Consider the following 18,407-nt stretch of genomic DNA (forward strand, 5'->3'; position numbering starts at 1 on the left):
ACACAAGCCACCACCATGATTCTTACCGCAGCGAGCTGTATTTCTGTCGGCATGTAACGAGGCGAGCCCGTCTAGCTGAATGGCGGCTTCCGGAACTCTGTCGCTGAGCCACGTCTCCGTGAAAACAAAGACGCAGCAGTCTCTAAACTCTCGCTGCGTAGCCTGCTAGAGTCGGATATAGTCCAGTTTATTGTCCAGGGAGCAAACATTTGAGAGCAGCATAGACAGGAGAGCAGGCCGGCTAGGGTTTGTTTTTAGCCTAGCATGGACCCCCGCCCTCTTGCCGCGCTTCCGCTTTCTCACACACTGCTTACCACGTCCTCTCCCCCGGCCACCGGCTTCAGGCGGCACCAAGGACTGGAGGCCTGGTTTCCACAGCAGTAAGTGTAACGCCTCCTGCAGTTCATCATGCAGCTTGGTTTTAGCATGAGTCTTATATTTTAGTAGTGTCTGGCAATGGTAGACACGAACACTGGTTGCTCCGATGTCCATGTGCCGCAAAAGTCGGGATTTTTTAACAAAAATAGCACCATTTTGGATCCGGAGTGGCCGCTGCTTGCTACCGCGCCGCCATCTTGGATAAAGACAAAAAGTTACTTACTAATATTATATTAATATAATAATACAATTATAATAATATTAACTAATATTACTATAGTTACTTATTAATATTATGGCCTTACACAAACCCCTTATCTAAACTTAACCAATCAGTAGAGTGTGTAAACATGATAGGAAGCTGTTGTGTGTGACAGAAGCAAGTAATTGTCGCGTATTAGATGGAAACGATGTCAAGCGACGTCATTGGCTGTAGTGAAAGTCAAAGGAATGCAAACGAGTGCAGTCGCACGATATCATTCAAATTAGCCAAATTTAGAAAGTTGTGTGAATCCTGATGATTTCACCGTGAGAGTGTGCTGCTTGGTCTTATAGAAAGAAGCTCCTTCTGAACCTCACTGTACTGTAAGACAGCAGGTTTTACAGACCTCAGTAATGAAAATGTGTTTGCTGTCATTTTTTAATATGGGGATCGAAACGAATATGCAATGCTCACACACCCGCCAACAAAGTATGTGTGAATGAGCCAATCCAGTTTCGAAGTTTTTTTGGTTTGCTGCTTGGTGGAGTTGAGCACATTGTAAACCTAAATGAACCCATGAAGCAGTGTAGTGGTATTGATTGATATTGGTCAGTTTTATTATAATTAAAATGATACATGGGCAGTGTTTGCCTCAGGATTCCTTGATGATAACCTGACATGAAACCCCTACAAAAAAAAAACAATAAAAAGAAATACAAATGGGCAGATGCTATGGGTTATTATGTAGGCAAGAATTTGGGCAATTGTTTTTTTTTTTTCATAGACAACATTTCTGGTTTAAGAAAGATGGTGGTAAAAAAAATAAAGGTCTATTGTGTTGGACCATTTTGGAAGCATTGATAGTAATCTGGTGAAGTGTATGATTTGTGTCCAATAGACTTAGCATATCAAAATATGCTCAATCGATACCAGAAACTAGTGTACTTTTTTTTTTCTAAAGCAGAAAGTACAATATAATAAAGAACACAAATTGAACAGACACTTGGTTTAATGGTGTTTAATGATTTATGGATTACATTAAACAGATTACACTTTCACTAAAACATTTGCAATTGGTTTGTACAAAGTCATTTGCTTTGAGCGGGCTTTGAACCTGCATCGCTGGCATGGGAGTCAGGTGCGCTAGTGACAGACTCTAGAGGCTGTAGCCTTTAGCCTCCTTGTTAGCATGCCTGATTTCCATGACGCAGGTTCTAAGCCCGCTAGGAGTGGATTGGGTGGGACCTACTACATTAATGCAATAAACGGTTTTCCTTTCACCAGTCAATACATGTAGATTTTGCCCATTACGGTGATTTCGCATGGCATGTAAACACCTTAATCTGCATTCTTATGTGTTTATAAAATGTGTACACGTGTCGTGAACATGACTCTTCACAATTTGATGTCAAAAGCAGAAATTAACAGGATTATTTCAAATGTCATGTTGAATTCTTTGCTTTGCAAGATTTCTTAAAATAGATGATTTTTGGGATTAATAAACATATTGGTGTGCATGTAAACTCTCATTTTTTTCCAGCATTCTTGTTGCATTTACACTGTTTTGACCAACAGATGAAACACTTTGAAACACGGAATCATTTTGCAAAATATAAATGGTTCAATCAATTGATTTGTAGTTTCAAAAAGCTTTGTTTCCACCATGACCATTAGAAGCAAGACAACAGTATTAAGATTTATAACAATATTTAAATAATTTTTTTCTCTTCATATATTTTCAATTCAGAATCAATCTGTATTTTTAAATAATTTTATAATCATGATTTATTCTTCTATCAACTGAAAATATAAGAAAAGTATCTACCATAGAAATATGACCTACATGTAAAAATGTTAAAAAAGAAGTCCATTCCCAAGATAGCAGTAAAATTAGTCATGTAAAGAGACAGGAATCTGATGCCATATTGGACAAAAGTCGATAGGTAATTATTGATAAGGGTAAAATATATAAAATAACTGACATGTAAGTAAAAGATGGGCAGTATTTAAGGCTCTGGGTTACTGAACAGAAGGTCGGGCGTTCAAGCCCTTGACCCTATCTGCTCCAGGGGCACCGTATCATGGCTGACCCTGCTCTCTGACCCCAGCTTAGCTTTAGAATTTCACTGTATATATGCAAAGAATTTATGTATAACATGTGACCAAAATAAAGGCTTCTTATATTCTAAAAGTAGGACTTTTCTTCTTAATTATTTTCCCCTAATTTAGTTACAATTCTTATATTAATTATTGTACACGACTTTCTATCTGGAGTTTGTAAGTTCTCCAATTATCTGGAAGCATTTCTCCTATGATGATCTCTGCCTTCTTCCATTAAAGACTTGATACAATCTTGAAATCCAGGTTTGGCTTGTTGTTTCTCAGACTCAATAATCAGATCAACGTAGTCAAGGGTGGACAGAAGATTGGACTTCAGGGTGATTTCCTGCAGAGGCTCCAATTACTTTTAAAAATCGTTAATAAGTTGGACCACATTTTCCTGAACAACAGCAAACTCCTCAAGTTGTTCAAAGATCTTTTTGTTGAAATGACTTCTCCAGGTGCATCCTCAAATTGCTTCTTTAAAAATGTCAAGGACAAAAAATAACTGTTAATACATTCACTTATCCACATTCAAAGTTAATACAAAATGCTAGTGACTTTAAATCTGTTCAATATATCTACTTTCACAGTCTGTAATAAAATGTAACAATTTAACGATTTGCAATTGTTGGTATTGCTCGATATGTTTATAGTCTGTTGCACTGATGAAACTAAATTAAGGGTGTGTTCATACTTGGCAGGTTTGGTTTGATTAAAACGAACTCTGGTGCGATTGCTCTGTTAGTGCGGTTAATTTAAACAAGTGTGAACGCTGTCATCGGTACCTTGGTGTGCACCAAATGAGCGGACCGAGACCACCTGAATAGTGTGTCTCGGTCCGCTTCCAAAACAATCTCTGGTACGGTTTGATTGATATATGAACGCAACATGGACCAAAGACGTCTAAACGAACCAAAAACAGGAAGTAATTTGCCTAATACTGACATCAAGCACACCTGTTTCTTCTCATCATAGGAGCTATGTTGCCCATTACAGTTCGGGACAGGTGTCGGAACCACCGGTCAGCCGTCCTTGCAGCATATCTTCATTTGTGTGTGCAACGGAGGAAGTCCTGGTGCTGTTTTGAATCCTTTACACATTTTATTAGCTCTTCATTTGTTCTCAGCTGGCAAAAATACCCCCATATATACATATATAAATATAACGAGCACATTTCGTCCAGCAGCCAGCATTGTTTTGGATGTTTGGCAAGTTCCGTCAAAAAATATATGTCATAGAAGCTGTCCAATCAGGTTGTGAATTATTCCTGATGCCTTTGGTTTTGTATCGTTAGGTTCGGTGTTAAAAATGCCAGTGTGAACGCTAAACGAACCAGGACTAAATGTATCATTTTCTTTCCTGGTCCGCACGAAGAGGACCAAGAGAACTGAACTGCAAGTGTGAACACACCCTAAATGTGCATAACTGTATCATGTTGAATTCTGTACTGATGGATGTGTATGAGGCAGCACGGGGTGACAAATCAAGCTGATTTCTCAAACAAAATGATTAATCAAAAACACAAAGTATTTCTAATTTTTGGCTACAGTATTATTTGTCAAATTAAAACACATTCAAAGCATAAGATTTATTTTCCCCTCAAAAAACTAAAACACAACAAGCAGAGAACCCAACAATACATTATTTAATACATTATTGCAAGACTTTTTAATTTATGCCTAAAAATGCTGTCCAATTATTTATTTGTAGTAATAGTGTGAATAAAAAGTCACCATCCCCTTTCAAAATATTCTCACAATGAGTTGGGAAACAACAGGTTGACTGTTAAAAAGCTAAAATTGGTCTGTGGTTACTGAAATTCAAAGCACTGCCCCCAGTGGCTTAAGCGGAAAGTGTTGCTGAACATATGGGCAAATGTGAGCTCCAGTTTCTTGGTGAAATATCCATAGAGGCATCTAAAGTGAGTTGTTTTTAATGGTATGTAATTTAAAATGTTGATTATGTTATACAGAAAATGGGAATCCATATTTGATTAACCATACACCCCAACCCTAAACCTGACTATCAGTAGAATAAACATGCTATCTTAGAGGTAGAAATAAACTCTGAATTGCGGTCATCACTCACTATGCAAATGCAGTTCCCCTTCTGTCGCTCTCTCCACGTTGTGTCCGAGAAGCGACACTAGGGGTCTCACTTGAGCGCCGATATTCACCTCTGAACTATGAAAAAAGGCCAATGAGAGTTGGCAACCAGTATTTGCATGTCCCGCCCCCGGACATACGGGTATTTAAGCGGCGCAAATACGGGAGTTCATTCAGAAAATTTCGTCGGAGCCGATGGTCGTGTCTGCAACTGCTGCTTACCACACACCAAGTTCCTGTCATCCCTCTGCTGTCACTGTTGGATTCCACGGCGCACAACTGCGGCTTTCTCTCGTTTGCACGGCTGTGCATTCCTGCCCCTGGGCGCATCGACAGTGCAGATCTAAAAAACTCTCTCACAAGTTTTTTTCCTAAAAGAGTGATTTTATTAAAAGAGTAATTTCCTCTAAAAGAGCAAAACACAGCGGCGTTGAACGTCCTTTTAAGGACGCGTCTTTATAAAGATGCCCTTCCGCCCCTGTGTTGTTTCTGGATGCGGTAGAGTGCTCTCCGCTTCCGACGGCCACAGGCGCTGTCTCGTGTGTCTGGGTAGCGATCACACAGAGGCTGCGTTTGTGGATGGTTCATGTTCTCACTGCGAGAACATGACCATGACAACGTTGTGGTCGCGACTTGCTTACAACCGTGAGCAAGCCACTCCAGCCGCCCCCCGTATTGCTCCTTCTTCCCACGGGATTGAGGACGATGCGGCTGGCGATGGAGGCGATTTGGGGATGGCAGCGGGTGCAGTTCCGCCGGGTACGCCCCCTCGGACCACCAGCGCCCCAGCACGCTCGTTGATTCCCGTCCGTGCTCGAGGCGGCGGCGACTCGCTTCACAGCCAGTCTGCCGACCCTCTTGCAATGGAGGCTGATGAGCTCGCCGCGGCATCGGAGGGCGGGGCATCTGATGCGGAGGACTCCCCTGGGCTGCCGCCTTTGGGCTTGCATGCCCAGGCTGAGGCTGACGCACAGATGTCCGACATGCTTTCCCGGGCAGCCAACAGCGTGGGCTTGGATTGGAACCCTCCATCCTCCCCACAGCCATCACGGCTGGATGACTGGTTTCTGGGTTCGGCGCGCCGCTCACAGCCTCGCCCCCCCCCAGTTCCGTTCTTCCCGGAAGTGCATGACGAGCTGACGTCTTCGTGGAGAGCCCCCCTCTCCACTCGTCACACCGCCACAGGCTCGTCGGCCCTCGCCACCCACGACGGGCGAGCGCCACGCGGTACGCTGGCGATTTCCCAGGTGGATAGGGCGGTTGCGATCCATCTATGCCCGGTACCCTACCACCTGGCGAGGTCGCCCCGTACTCCTTCGCGGACCTGTAGAGCAACATCCTCACTGACAGCGAAGGCCTACAGCGCCACCGGACGCACCGCTACCGCCCTGCATGCCATGGCTCTCCTGCAGGTCCACCAAGCCAAGGCACTTCGCAGCATGCACGGGGGTGGCCCTGATCCCGACACGCTGCAGGAACTGCGCTCAGCGACCGACCTCGCCCTGAGAGCGACGAAGGTCACAGCGCAAGCACTCGGGCAGGCGATGGCCACGTTGGTGGTCCAGGAACGTCAACTATGGCTGAACATGGTCGAGATGCGTGAAGCAGACAAGACTCGCTTCCTCAACGCCCCTGTCTCCCAGTTTGGCCTCTTCGGCGACACCGTCGAGGACTTTGCCCAGCAGTTCTCCACGGTAAAGAAGCAGACGGAGGCCATCTCTCACATCATGCCTCGCCGCAACCCTGCTGCCACGGTCCATGCCCCGTCTGCTCGCCGAGGGCATCCTCCCGCGGCCAGAAGACAAGCTCCTGCTCTGCCTCAACCCGGGCCCAGCTCTCAGCCCCAGCGTCGAGAAAACCGCGGGAAGTGCACGCCCCCTGTCTCACGGACTCCCTCGAGGACCCGGAAGGCTCCCAGGCGCTCCTGAGACAACACACCCAGAGTCCAAGACGTTAGCTCCGGAGGGGGTAAGACCGCTCCATCCCCCGGTGGAGGGCCGGGAGGAGAATCCTGTGTTTTTTCATTTGCCGCACCCTTTAACGGGGGCTGCGGTACCCAAATTCTCAATAAAAGAGCTATTTCCTTTGTCTCTGGGGCATATGGCCCGCAAATGCCGTTCTCACGGCACTCTGCTTTCAGGCCTCAACAGTCCCGGCTCCATGGACGCGGTGTCCCCGCCTTCAGCCCCACGACTGTTCCCGGCCGGCCGGTTCAGACGAGTCCAGAGGACGCCAGCATCAGACCTCCTCCTCAGTCATGAACCCGCCCCTGCCGGGTGCGCTGAGCAAGGTAAGTGCTTTGAGTTTATTCTCAGTACCAGAGCCTCGGACGCCACGTTGCCTCCCGGCGCCACGCTACCTGTTCCGCACCGCTGCGTAGCCCGCCGGTACGCCCAAAAAACCCGTCCCTTTGGTGCCCCTAGCACGGAGTTTAGAGGCGTGGCTTTCACTGCCCAACCCGTCACGCTGGCTGCACCGGACCATTCGACTCGATTACGCAATTCAGTTTGCCAGGTCTCCGCCCCTTCGTGGGCGTACATTTTTCCGCAGTACACGGCCTACATGCCCATTCCCTGCGCTGAAGAAATCGCCTCCCTTCTGTTAAAGGACGCGATAGAGCCTGTCCCTCCAACCCGAACCGAAGAAGGGTTTCTACAGCCCTTACTGTTGTACCCAAGAAAGGTGGCGGCTTACAACCGATCTTGGACCTCGCGAAGTTTTCAATCGGACCTTGTCCAAACTCCCGCTCAAAATGCTCACCCAGAAACAAATTCTATCTGGCATCTGGCATCTAGATTGGTCAGCGGTAGACCTGAAGGACGCGTACTTCCACGTCTCAATTTGCCCTCGACATCGACCCTTCCTACGGTTTGCGTTCGACGGCCAGGCGTATCAGTACAAAGTCCTCCCCTTCGGCCTGTCTCTGTCCCCTCGCGTCTTCACAAAAGTCGCAGAGGCAGCTCTTGCCCCGCTCCGAGTAGCCGGCATACGCATACTCAATTACCTCGACGACTGGCTCATACTAGCTCACTCTCGAGAGTTACTATGCGCACACAGAGACCAGGTGCTCAGTCACCTCAGCCGTTTGGGGTTTCAGGTCAACTGGGAAAAGAGCAAGCTCTCCCTGGTCCAGAGCATCTCTTATCTCGGTCTGGAGTTAGACTCAGTCTCAATGACAGCACGCCTCTCCAACGAGCATGCTCAGTCAGTGCTGAAATGCCTCGCTTCTTTCAAGCCAGGCGCCGTGGTCCTGCTAAAACGTTTCCAACAGCTCCTGGGGCATATGGCATCCTCTGCGGCACGCACAACGTAAAAGTTACCTCTGCCTGCCGCCAGGCCCTCAAACCCTGGACAGACCTTTGCTTTCTAAGGGCGGGAGTACCCTTGCTGTTGGCTGTTTTTCTGGCCCTGCAGAAGTTTCTCCCGTTGATTTGGCACAAACACGTCTTAGTCAGGACAGACAGCACCACGGTCGTAGCCTACATAAACCGCCAAGGCGGAGTACGCTCCCTCCACATGTCACAGCTCGCCCGTCGTCTCCTCCTATGGAGTCAGCAGCGACTGAAGTCACTGCGCGCCACTCACATCCCCGGCAACCTCAACGTGATGGCGGACGCGCTGTCAAGACAAAGCTTGCCCGGCGGAGAGTGGAGACTCCATCCCCAGTCGGTCCAGCTGATTTGGGACCGGTTCGGCAAGGCTCAGGTAGACCTGTTTGCCTCCCAATAAACCTCCCACTGCCCGCTCTGGTATGCCCGGACAGAGGCTCCCCTCGGGGCAGATGCGTTGGCACACAGCTGGCCGCGGGGCTCCGCAAGTATGCATTTCCCCCAGTGAGCCTTCTTGCAGAGGTGCTATGCAAGGTCAGGGAGGACGAGGAGCAAGTCATTCTGGTAGCCCCTTACTGGCCCACCCGGACTTGGTTTTCGGATGCGGAAGATCTAGCCGGCCTACCATCGACCGTCATAGATACAATCAATCAAGCCAGAGCCCCCTCTACCAGGCATCTTTACGCCCTAAAGTGGCGTCTGTTCGCGGACTGGTGTTCTTCCCGAGCCGAAGACCCGCAGAAGTGTGCAGTTAGGTCAGTGCTCGTGTTTCTTCAGGAGAGGCTGGAGAGGAGGCTGTCCCCCTCCACCCTCAAGGTGTATGTTGCGCTTATCGCTGCCCACCACGACACGGTAGACGGCAAGTCTCTTGGTAAGCACGACTTAATCGTCAGGTTCCTAAAAGGTGCCCGGAGGATAACTCCCTCCAGGCCTAACCTGTTCCCCTCCTGGGATCTCTCGGTCGTCCTTACGGGACTCCAGAGACCCCCCTTCGAGCCGCTTGACTCAGTTGGACTCAGGGCCCTCTCTCTTAAGACGGCCCTGCTGATCGCGCTCGCTTCCATCAAGAGGGTCGGGGACCTGCATGCGTTATCTGTTAGCGACACCTGCCTGGAGTTCGGTCTGGCAGACACTTTCGTGATCCTAAGACCGCGGCCGGGCTATGTGCCCAAGGGTCCCACCACACCCTTCAGGGATCAGGTGGTGAACCTGCAAGCGCTGCCCCGGGAGGAGGCAGATCCAGCCCTTTCACTGCTGTGTCCAGTACGTGCCTTACGTATTTACCTGGACCGCACACAGAGCACCAGACGCTCTGAGCAGCTCTTCGTCTGCTTTGGGGACAGCAGAAAGGGAATGCTGTCTCCAAGCAGAGACTACGCCCACTGGGTTGTCGACGCCATTTCCTGGCTTATCACACCCAGGCCGTGCCCCCCTTCTGTGGTCCGAGCCCACTCCACCAGGAGTGTTGCGTCCTCATGGGCACTGGCTAGGGGCACTGCCCTAGCAGACATCTGTAGAGCAGCGGGCTGGGCAACACCGAACACTTTCGCGAGATTCTACAATCTCCGAGTTGAGTCAGTATCGTCCCGTGTCCTCTCAGGTACCGAGCCCGTAGAACTCGGTGGCACGCCCACGATCTGACCCGGTGAATCGCTTGCATCTAGCGCCCTTCCCCCTAACCAGGGGAAACAGTGCGCCTTCATTCCCAGGAGATCTCAGGTTTGGGACACTGGTTGATTCCTCCCTAGCCCTCGTGGGTCGCAGTTCAGCGGAGGAACTTCGCCGACCCAAGCCACTGCGGGTACCGCGAGCTACCCTGCACTGGTATAGGTGCTCCACAGGTAAGGCCTCCTTCGGACTCCCCCTGTGTGTAACGCCACGGTTCTGTCCCCTCGGGTGAGTGGACCCCCGTGCTTCCCTTAGGCAGTCACGGCTGCCTCGGTTGCCGTGATGTATGTTCCCCCCTTTATAGGCTGGATCCACCACCGCACCGACTTTTCCACATAGGCCCTAAGTCAGGCCTCTGATGGTTTTGCCACTTAAACTTGCCTCCCCTCTCAGGTAGGCGTGGTATCCGCAGGGTCTTCTCCGCCCTGAATAAGGGCTAAGACCCCCTTCCCTCAATGCATGTAAGGGCCCCGGCCTAAGTTGCTCTATGCGAGAAACATAGAGAGAAAAGAGGCCCGGCCAGGCTTGGCCCGTTCCCAGGTTGGCGGCCAGCACCTTGTTCCCCCTCCGGGGTAACGATAAGGAATCCTGATGGCTTAAATGGGGCATTGGGGAAGGGTACGTGCAGCGGTCGTCCTGCACGTAAGAATACCTGCTCGCTTCTGTATCAGCAGTTCACGTACACGGCTCAGCTGCGTGGCTTTTATAAGTGGACCCCTAGTGTACGCTTCCGGACACAGCGTGGAGAGAGCAACAGAAGAGGAACGTCTGGGTTACGTATGTAACCCCGTTCCCGATGGAGGGAACGAGACGCTGTGTCTCCCTGCCACGTCGCTGAGCCGAACCACTGTTGTGGCGGACCATTTCCGGCTCCTCAGAAAAATCCTGAATGAACTCCCGTATTTGCGCCGCTTAAATACCCGTATGTCCGGGCGGGACATGCAAATACTGGTTGCCAACTCTCACTGGCCTTTTTTCATAGTTCAGAGGTGAATATCGGCGCTCAAGAGAGACCCCTAGTGTCGCTTCTCGGACACAACGTCTCGTTCCCTCCATCGGGGAACGGGGGTTACATACGTAACCCAGACGTTACTTTCTGGTTTCAACACAGGACGAAAATGTGGATCTCCCACCCTGCTGACACAATGCACTTATGGTTGCACCACAGAAGTTAAAGACACATCAACGGATGCAAAAATATCTAATGGGTGATGCCGCTTGTCAGTAACTCAGGGTACTGGAACATTCAGTAGCAAGTTACATGTTGACATCCTATTTGAACAAGCTGACAAGAGCTCCAGTCCCTGCTGAAGAGAAATCCCCACAACATGATACTGCCACCTTTACTAGCTTTGCTGTCTGCATGCTTTTCTTTGGGTGGGAAGATGTATTAGGTTTTCACCAGAAATTAGTTTGGCATTCAGGCCAAAAATTTGTATCACATGTGAACACAGCAGATTTTGCCACTTGGCCCAGAAATCTCCAATGTGCTTTTAGGCCAAGAGTGTTTTTTTTCCTTTTCTTTTGGCAACCCTCCCATAGAGACCTTGATCTATGCTGGGTCTGGGTGGTGCCATGTACATTTCCACTTCCTAATAATTGTCTTTACTGTGCTCAGAGGGACAGATGAAGCCATTGCAATCTTTGTATATCACTTCCCTGACCTGTGCCTTTCCAAAACTCTGGATTTTTCCACCTATTGTGGATTCTTTGCCTTGAATTGCACTTCTAAAGGGGCGGTCACACTACACTCCACGCTCCATTAAATCCCATTCAAATGCATCCATCCAAGCTCATTTCATACAACGCTGCATACCAAAGTAAAATTTTTGTAAACTCTGTCCCACGAATCTGTTCGACAAGTGGACGGCTGACAAATATACGATTGAAACGTCACACACTGTCCTCTTGGTTCAATTCAAAGAATGCATATTTCATGGGGATATTCACTTGTCCAAAGTTTGTGGGTTACTTAATATTGTGGGTTACTTTGTGAAAATAAAGACAAAAAATCTAATTGTAAACGTTGTAGGCTGTAAGGCAACAAAATGTGAATATTTTGAAAGTGGCTTGTGACTTTCTATACCTACTGTATTCTCGTGTTTTATTTGAAAAGTTTTATTGCTTAAAGTTGACTCAACTTACCTTTATGTGTTTTTTGTTTCTCTTCATTTCTGTCATAATTCTGTCTTTCTTCCTCCATCTTTTTCTGAAGACCTTCTCTCTCTTTCTATTTTCTCTCTCTCAAGGTTATCATATTCATTCCATATTTCCTGTTCTTTCTTTCTCATTTTCTCATCCTGTTTCTCCCATTCCTCTCGATCTCTTCTCAGCTCTCTCATCTTTCACTCACGCTCTTCTTTCTCTTTTATTTCTGTTTTATATCGAACTTCTCTCTCATTAAATTCATCTTCTCTCTTCTTCTTCTCTTTGTCTTGATTTTGTCTCTCTTCCTCCATCATCTTCATCATTCTCTCTTTCTCTTCTTCATGTTTGGTCAAGAGTTCTTCTCTCTCTCTGTTCAGTGTCTCGACTCTCTCCATCATTGTTCATTTGTTTTTCTTGTTGATCTCTCTCCATCTGTCTGAACATCTTACATGAGTAGTAACTGCCTCCGTTTTCTGTCACCATGACGTCTATTTTCTCCAGTAGATCAGAAACCTGTGTGCGATCTCTAGTCTCATTATTATTGAACACATGGAATCTGTTTCCACATTGTTCAATCAGGTTTCTAATCACAAATCCAGCATTTTTCAAACACTCTTCAATGGTTTTATCCTTCAGATCATCTCCTCTGGTGAAGAGCACTATGGTGTACTTTAAAGAGTTTTCACCAAACGTCTCTTGAATGGACTTTACCGTTTTTGCCTCCTCTTGAGTGAAACGTCCCAGTGGAATCACTAAGAGAAACACATGAGGTCCTGGCAGTATCATTGAGATGCAGTTAGTGATTTCTCTCTGGATCTCTTTACTGAGTTCAGTATCAAACAGTCCTGGAGTGTCAATTACAGTGATGTGTCTGCCGTTGATTTCTGCTGTTTCACTCTGACATTCACTGGTCACTGATTCAAAAGATGCTTCTGATTTAAATGCTTCTCTTCCTAAGATGGTGTTTCCTGTCGCACTCTTTCCAATTCCAGTTTTTCCCAGCAGCACAATCCTCATATCCTTTGTGTCGTCTCTTGAATCTAAAAATAATATATTACATAATTAAAAATAAATTAATTCAAATTTTAATCAGATTCATTACATCATGTACTGATTAATAATTGTCAATACGTTTTTGTTAATGTTTTGATTCATGTAATTCATTTAGTCATTTTTTATTATTTTGTTGTCATGCTCCCTGTGCCTGTTTCATGTCATGTGGTTTCCACAGCATAAGTGGGCTTAAATCCCCAACTACAATAAGGCCAAGGCCATACATCCACAGATGTAATCAAACAAATGGACAGTGACAAAAAAACAAGTAAAATAATACACTTAAATATGTCCTGGGATGTAACACCAGTTTCACTTTCCGCTGCCTATCTGCCAGAAAGCTTGTTATCCACAGACAGATAGAAGTGGGAACTGAGAGATGGGTTAATTTATTCCATAGGAGATCAGGGATGATGTTGTGAAAGCTGAACTGAAGTCCACAAATAGGATCCTTGCATAAGTTAATAGTCTGATTGTTGGTGCCAGATGGGCTGGTTTAGGTATTTCTGTAACTGCTGGGATTTTCATACAAAACGTCTAGATTACTGTTGTAACCTCCGTTCCCAGATGGAGGGAATGAGACGTTGTGTCAATTGAAGCGACACTAGGGGTCTTTCTTGAAGGTCTTGTTTACCTCTGAACTTGAGAAAAGGCCAACGAGAAATTGGCGGACAGAATTTGCATGCCCCTCTCCTTAACATACGGGTATAAAGGGAGGAGGACGTGCATCTGTTCATTCAGAGTTTGCACTGAGGAGCCGAGGATAAGGTTTCAGCCATTACAGTGGCTTGGTACAGCGTCATGGCAAGAGGGACACAACGTTATGTTCCCTCCTTCAGGGAACGGAGGTTACAACAGTAACCAAGAAGTTCCTTTACTGTCGCTCACTTGACGTTGTGTCGATTGAAGCAACACTAGGGGTCCGTATCCAATAACGCCATGACTCTGAACCGTGTTACGTGAGCTGCTGATGCAGGTGCGAGCAGGCAGTTGCGTGCTAGAGTAGCAGGCTGCATCAGACTGCACATATCCTTCCCCAATGCCCCATAGAAATTTCATCATAAAAGTTTTGCAAAAAGCAACATGCCAAGCATGGGAGTAGGCCGCACCAGCTGTGGCCTTTTCTCTTTCTCTATGTTTCTCGCATAGAGTGTAAAGGCGGCTGGGGCTATCTTAACGCTATAATATGCAATCAGGGAGGGTGTTCTTTTCCAGCTCCCATTATTTCAGGGGGAAAAGACCCTGCAGAAAGCACATGTTGCCCAGGCTGGGGGTGGTAAATGTGGAAAATACGTTGTAATGCAGTTCAATGGAAAGGAGGTGAGAACCGGCTTGACAATATAAATAATAGATTTAATGATAAACTTAAACAAAAGATACAAACACACACATGATGAACATGCCCGTAAGGGCTGCCTCTGCGACCTTCGTGAAGACATGAGGGAACAGGGACAGGCCGAAGGGGAGGACCTTGTACTGATATGCCTGGCCGTTGAACGTGAAACATAGGAAGGGTCGTGCCGAGGCAAAATGGAGATGTGAAAGTATGCGTCCTTCAGGTCTATCGGCGCAAACCAATCTTGATGTCGAATGCATGTTAGAATGTGTTTCTGTGTAAGCATCTTGAACGGGAGTTTGTATAAGGCCCGGTTGAGAGCTCGCAAGTCCAAGATTGGTCGTAGCCCACTGCCTTTTTTGGGTACGATGAAGTGAGGGCTGTAGAAACCCTTCTTCATCTCAGCTGGAGAGACAGGCTCTATCGCATCCTTGAGTAGGAGGGTCGCGATCTCCACCTGCAGGGTGCTGACTTTTTCGCCATGCACCAAAGTCAAGCGGATGCCACTGAAATGGTGCCGGGACCACAGGTGCTTGGCAGCAGGGTGCCGTGAGAACAGTATTTTGGCAGCAGGTTGCCATGCAAACGGCACGGAGTGGTCTGGTCACCATCTCTAGAGTGGTCATTTCATTCCCTGGGTCGCCATCTCAGGAACGCTTGGCCTTCTGGGCCTTCCGGGTCCCCCTGGGGGATGGAGTGGTCTGGCTAATCACATTAGTAAAACAGATTGCCCCCATCTTCTTACATATCTTCAACACATCACTGGAGCAGTGTGAAGTCCCTTGCTGCTTCATATACTCCACCATCATCCATGTCCCAAAGAAAAACAAGATCACATTGGTTAATGACTGGGGGTGTAACGATTCATTGATCTGGAAAGATGCATCAATCCAATAACCAACGATCCAATGTTATTGATACAACATGTAAATATCAATATAGACATTTTTTTAAGATGCACCTTTATTTTAATACTCTCATATCAGCCTCGTCCGTGTGCATTTCCGTCGATGAAGCAACCTTATTACATTAATTTCACTTTATGAGCTCTATTCACTTTTCGTGTGGGACAAGGATGTGCGCGGGGTCTGTGAAGCCAAATTGTGCTCTGCTATCCGTGCATGCGCGTCAACCAGGCTTCCTGCTAAACACGAGCTCCAGGCCAGTGACAGGATCAGTGCGAGCACATCAACCAAGCTTCCATGAAACGTGAGCTCCAGACCAGTGACAGGATCAGTGCGAGCACATCAACCAGGCTTCCCATGAAATGTGAGCACCAGACCAGTGAGAGGATCTGTGCGAGCACATCAACCGAACTTCCCATGAAACGTGAGCTCCAGAGCAGTGACAGGATCAGTGCGAGCACATCAACCGGTCTTCCCATGAAAAGAGAGCTCCAGACCAGTGATAGGATCAGAGCGAGCATGTCAACCAGGTGCTCCTTAAAATGCAAGCTATCGTGACAAATGCAGAGCGGCTCACATGCATCATTAATTCGGGCTTCTGTCGATATGATTACACATGCGACACATGAAATTTACATGAGAATTTACTATTTTAAAGTACCATGGAGAAGTACAACCATGTGAAACATCTTGACAATGCCTAAATTCTGAACAGCACTAATGAGTGAAGGTGAAACACCTGCTCAGCACCAGCATCAGTTATCAGACTTTACACATTTACACATCAACACCCTTACTTACATTGCTCCGACCTGAGGCGGCCGCGCTGAAGGGACCCTCGAAACACTTACCTTGCTCCGCACGCCAGGCGTAAGGTGGGCCGGCGACTGAGGAAGAGGGCCCCTCTTGACTCGTCACCACCGGCCGGCCGGGGTATGGTTTGTGTGATGCAGCAGGGCACATGAATTAGGGGGGCCATGTTCATGAGACCCAGGCTGCAGACGATCGGTGTCCGGTAGCAATGGGGCAGTGACCGTGAATATCGGCTGTGTAACCGAGGAGAGAGGAAACTGCTGTTTTTGGACAATGTGGGTAACGCAGATCATACGGGGTGTGGCGAATATAAAAGAAAAAGGGAACAAAAGATTTTCCTCCTGGCCAGGGGATGGAGTGGTCTGGCTACCAGTTCCGGAGTTCCCGCAGACATATCGTCAGCTCGTCGTGCACTTCCGGGAAGATGGGGACTGGAGGAGGGCATGTTTGCGAGCGGTGCGCCTAACCCAGTTCGAGTCCTCGCTGTCCGGCATCACCAAGACGCTCTCAGATGCAGCGATCGACATCTCACCCGGCTCACGAGCTCCGAAAGAGATATTAGGCTGGCACCGAGGCGAGTTGCCTCTCTCATCCCAGAACTGGACTGGCGCAAACGAGCATACTGGAGAGTGGGTGGTCTGTGGGGGTTTACCCAGAGGAACCGTACCCACTGAAGTCCCTGAATCGCCTTCAGCATCAACCAGGGTGGCCTCGTACCCATAGGTAGAAGGACCAGTGATGGGGACAGCTGATGTGGCTTTCCCTTGAATGAAGGAAAGCAGCAACTGCAACATTGAACACATGGTCATGTTTTCACAATGAGAATATGAACCATCCATGAACGCTTCCTCAACGTGACATTGGCCCAGAAACGTGAGGCAGTGATTGTGACCATCAGAGGTGGAGAGGTAACGACCGCATCCAGGAACTGCACAGAGATGGAAAGGTATCTATAAAAAGACGTTCAATGTCACTGTGCCTGCTCTAATAGTAGAAAATACACTTTTTAGATGAAAAGCTCTTTTAAAAGCGCTGTCGAAGCACCCAGGGGCGTAGTCTGCAGTGGAGTGCAGAGTGGAGAAAAAGCCACTGGAATGCACCGTATATCCAACAAATCAAATCAAATCAAATCAAATCACTTTATTGTCACACTACCATGTACACGAGTGCAACAGTAGGTGAAATTCTTGTGTGCAGTTCCAAGCAACATAGCAGTCATGACAGTGACGAGACATATACCAATTACAATAAACAACATACTTACACAACACAATTTACAAATCAAATGTACACATACTTACACAACACAATAATTATGTACAATACACACAATATAGAATACACAATATCCAATACAATAGTAAGGAGTGTATGAATATATATATATATATATATATATATATATATATATGTATATGAAGTAGTATATTGAGGAGAATATGTTGACAGTCCAGTGTGAGGTTATAGATTAATAAAGTGCAGTGCTAATTATTGATCCTGATAGATCAAGTGTTCAACAGTCTGACTGTTTGGGGGAAGAAGCTGTCATGTAGTCGGCTGGTGCGGGTCCTGATGCTGCGATACCGCCTACCTGATGGTAGCATTGAGAACAGACCATGACTCGGGTGGCTGGAGTCTCTGATGATCCTCCGAGCTTTTTTCACACACCGCCTGTTATATATGTCCTGGAGGGAGGGAAGCTCACCTCCGATGATGTTCCTGGCAGTTCGCACCACCCTTTGCAGGGCTTTGCAGTTGTGCGCTGTGCTATTGCCGTACCAGGCGGTGATGCAGCCAGTCAGGATGCTCTCTACAGTGCTGGTGTAGAACCGTGTGAGGATGTGGTGGTTCATTCCAAACTTCCTCAGCCGTCTCAGGAAGAAAAGGCGCTGGTGAGCCTTCTTCACAACGGCCTCGGTGTGGACGGACCATGTGAGTTCCTCAGTAATGTGGACACCGAGGAACTTGAAGCTGCTGACTCTCTCCACCGGTGCTCCATTGATGGTGATGGGGCTGTGTTCTCCGTCTTTCTTCCTGAAGTCCACAACAAGCTCCTTGGTTTTACTGACGTTGAGGGAGAGGTTGTGCTCTTGACACCAGCGTGTCAGAGTGTGCACCTCCTCTCTGTAGGCTCTTTCATCATTGTCAGTGATCAGACCTACCACTGTCGTATCATCAGCAAACTTAATGATGGTATTGGAGCTATGTGTTGCCACACAGTCATGTGTATACAGGGAATACAGGAGTGGGCTGAGAACACAGCCCTGCGGGGCTCCAGTGTTGAGGGTCAGTGATGAGGAGGTGTTGCTGCCCATTCTAACCACCTGACGTCTGCCTGACAGGAAATCCAGGATCCAGCTGCACAGC

The 18,407-nt window shown here is 47.7% G+C and overlaps 1 protein-coding gene across 1 annotated transcript in view; it reads right to left on the reverse strand.

Annotated features, from left to right (window-relative positions):
- Window positions 1-1,614: 1,614 nt before the first annotated feature.
- Window positions 1,615-18,407, reverse strand: part of LOC127648210 (GTPase IMAP family member 8-like) — a 56,441-nt gene continuing 39,648 nt past the window's right edge. Inside the window, 3 exon segments of the mRNA XM_052132791.1 lie at window positions 1,615-3,160; window positions 11,931-12,288; window positions 12,332-12,973. Of these exon segments, the coding sequence (XP_051988751.1) occupies window positions 11,963-12,288; window positions 12,332-12,973 (968 nt within the window). The 3' untranslated portion in view covers window positions 1,615-3,160; window positions 11,931-11,962.

Source organism: Xyrauchen texanus, chromosome 8, assembly GCF_025860055.1.
Source record: "Xyrauchen texanus isolate HMW12.3.18 chromosome 8, RBS_HiC_50CHRs, whole genome shotgun sequence".
In the NCBI taxonomy this organism is placed as follows: Eukaryota; Metazoa; Chordata; class Actinopteri; order Cypriniformes; family Catostomidae; genus Xyrauchen; species Xyrauchen texanus.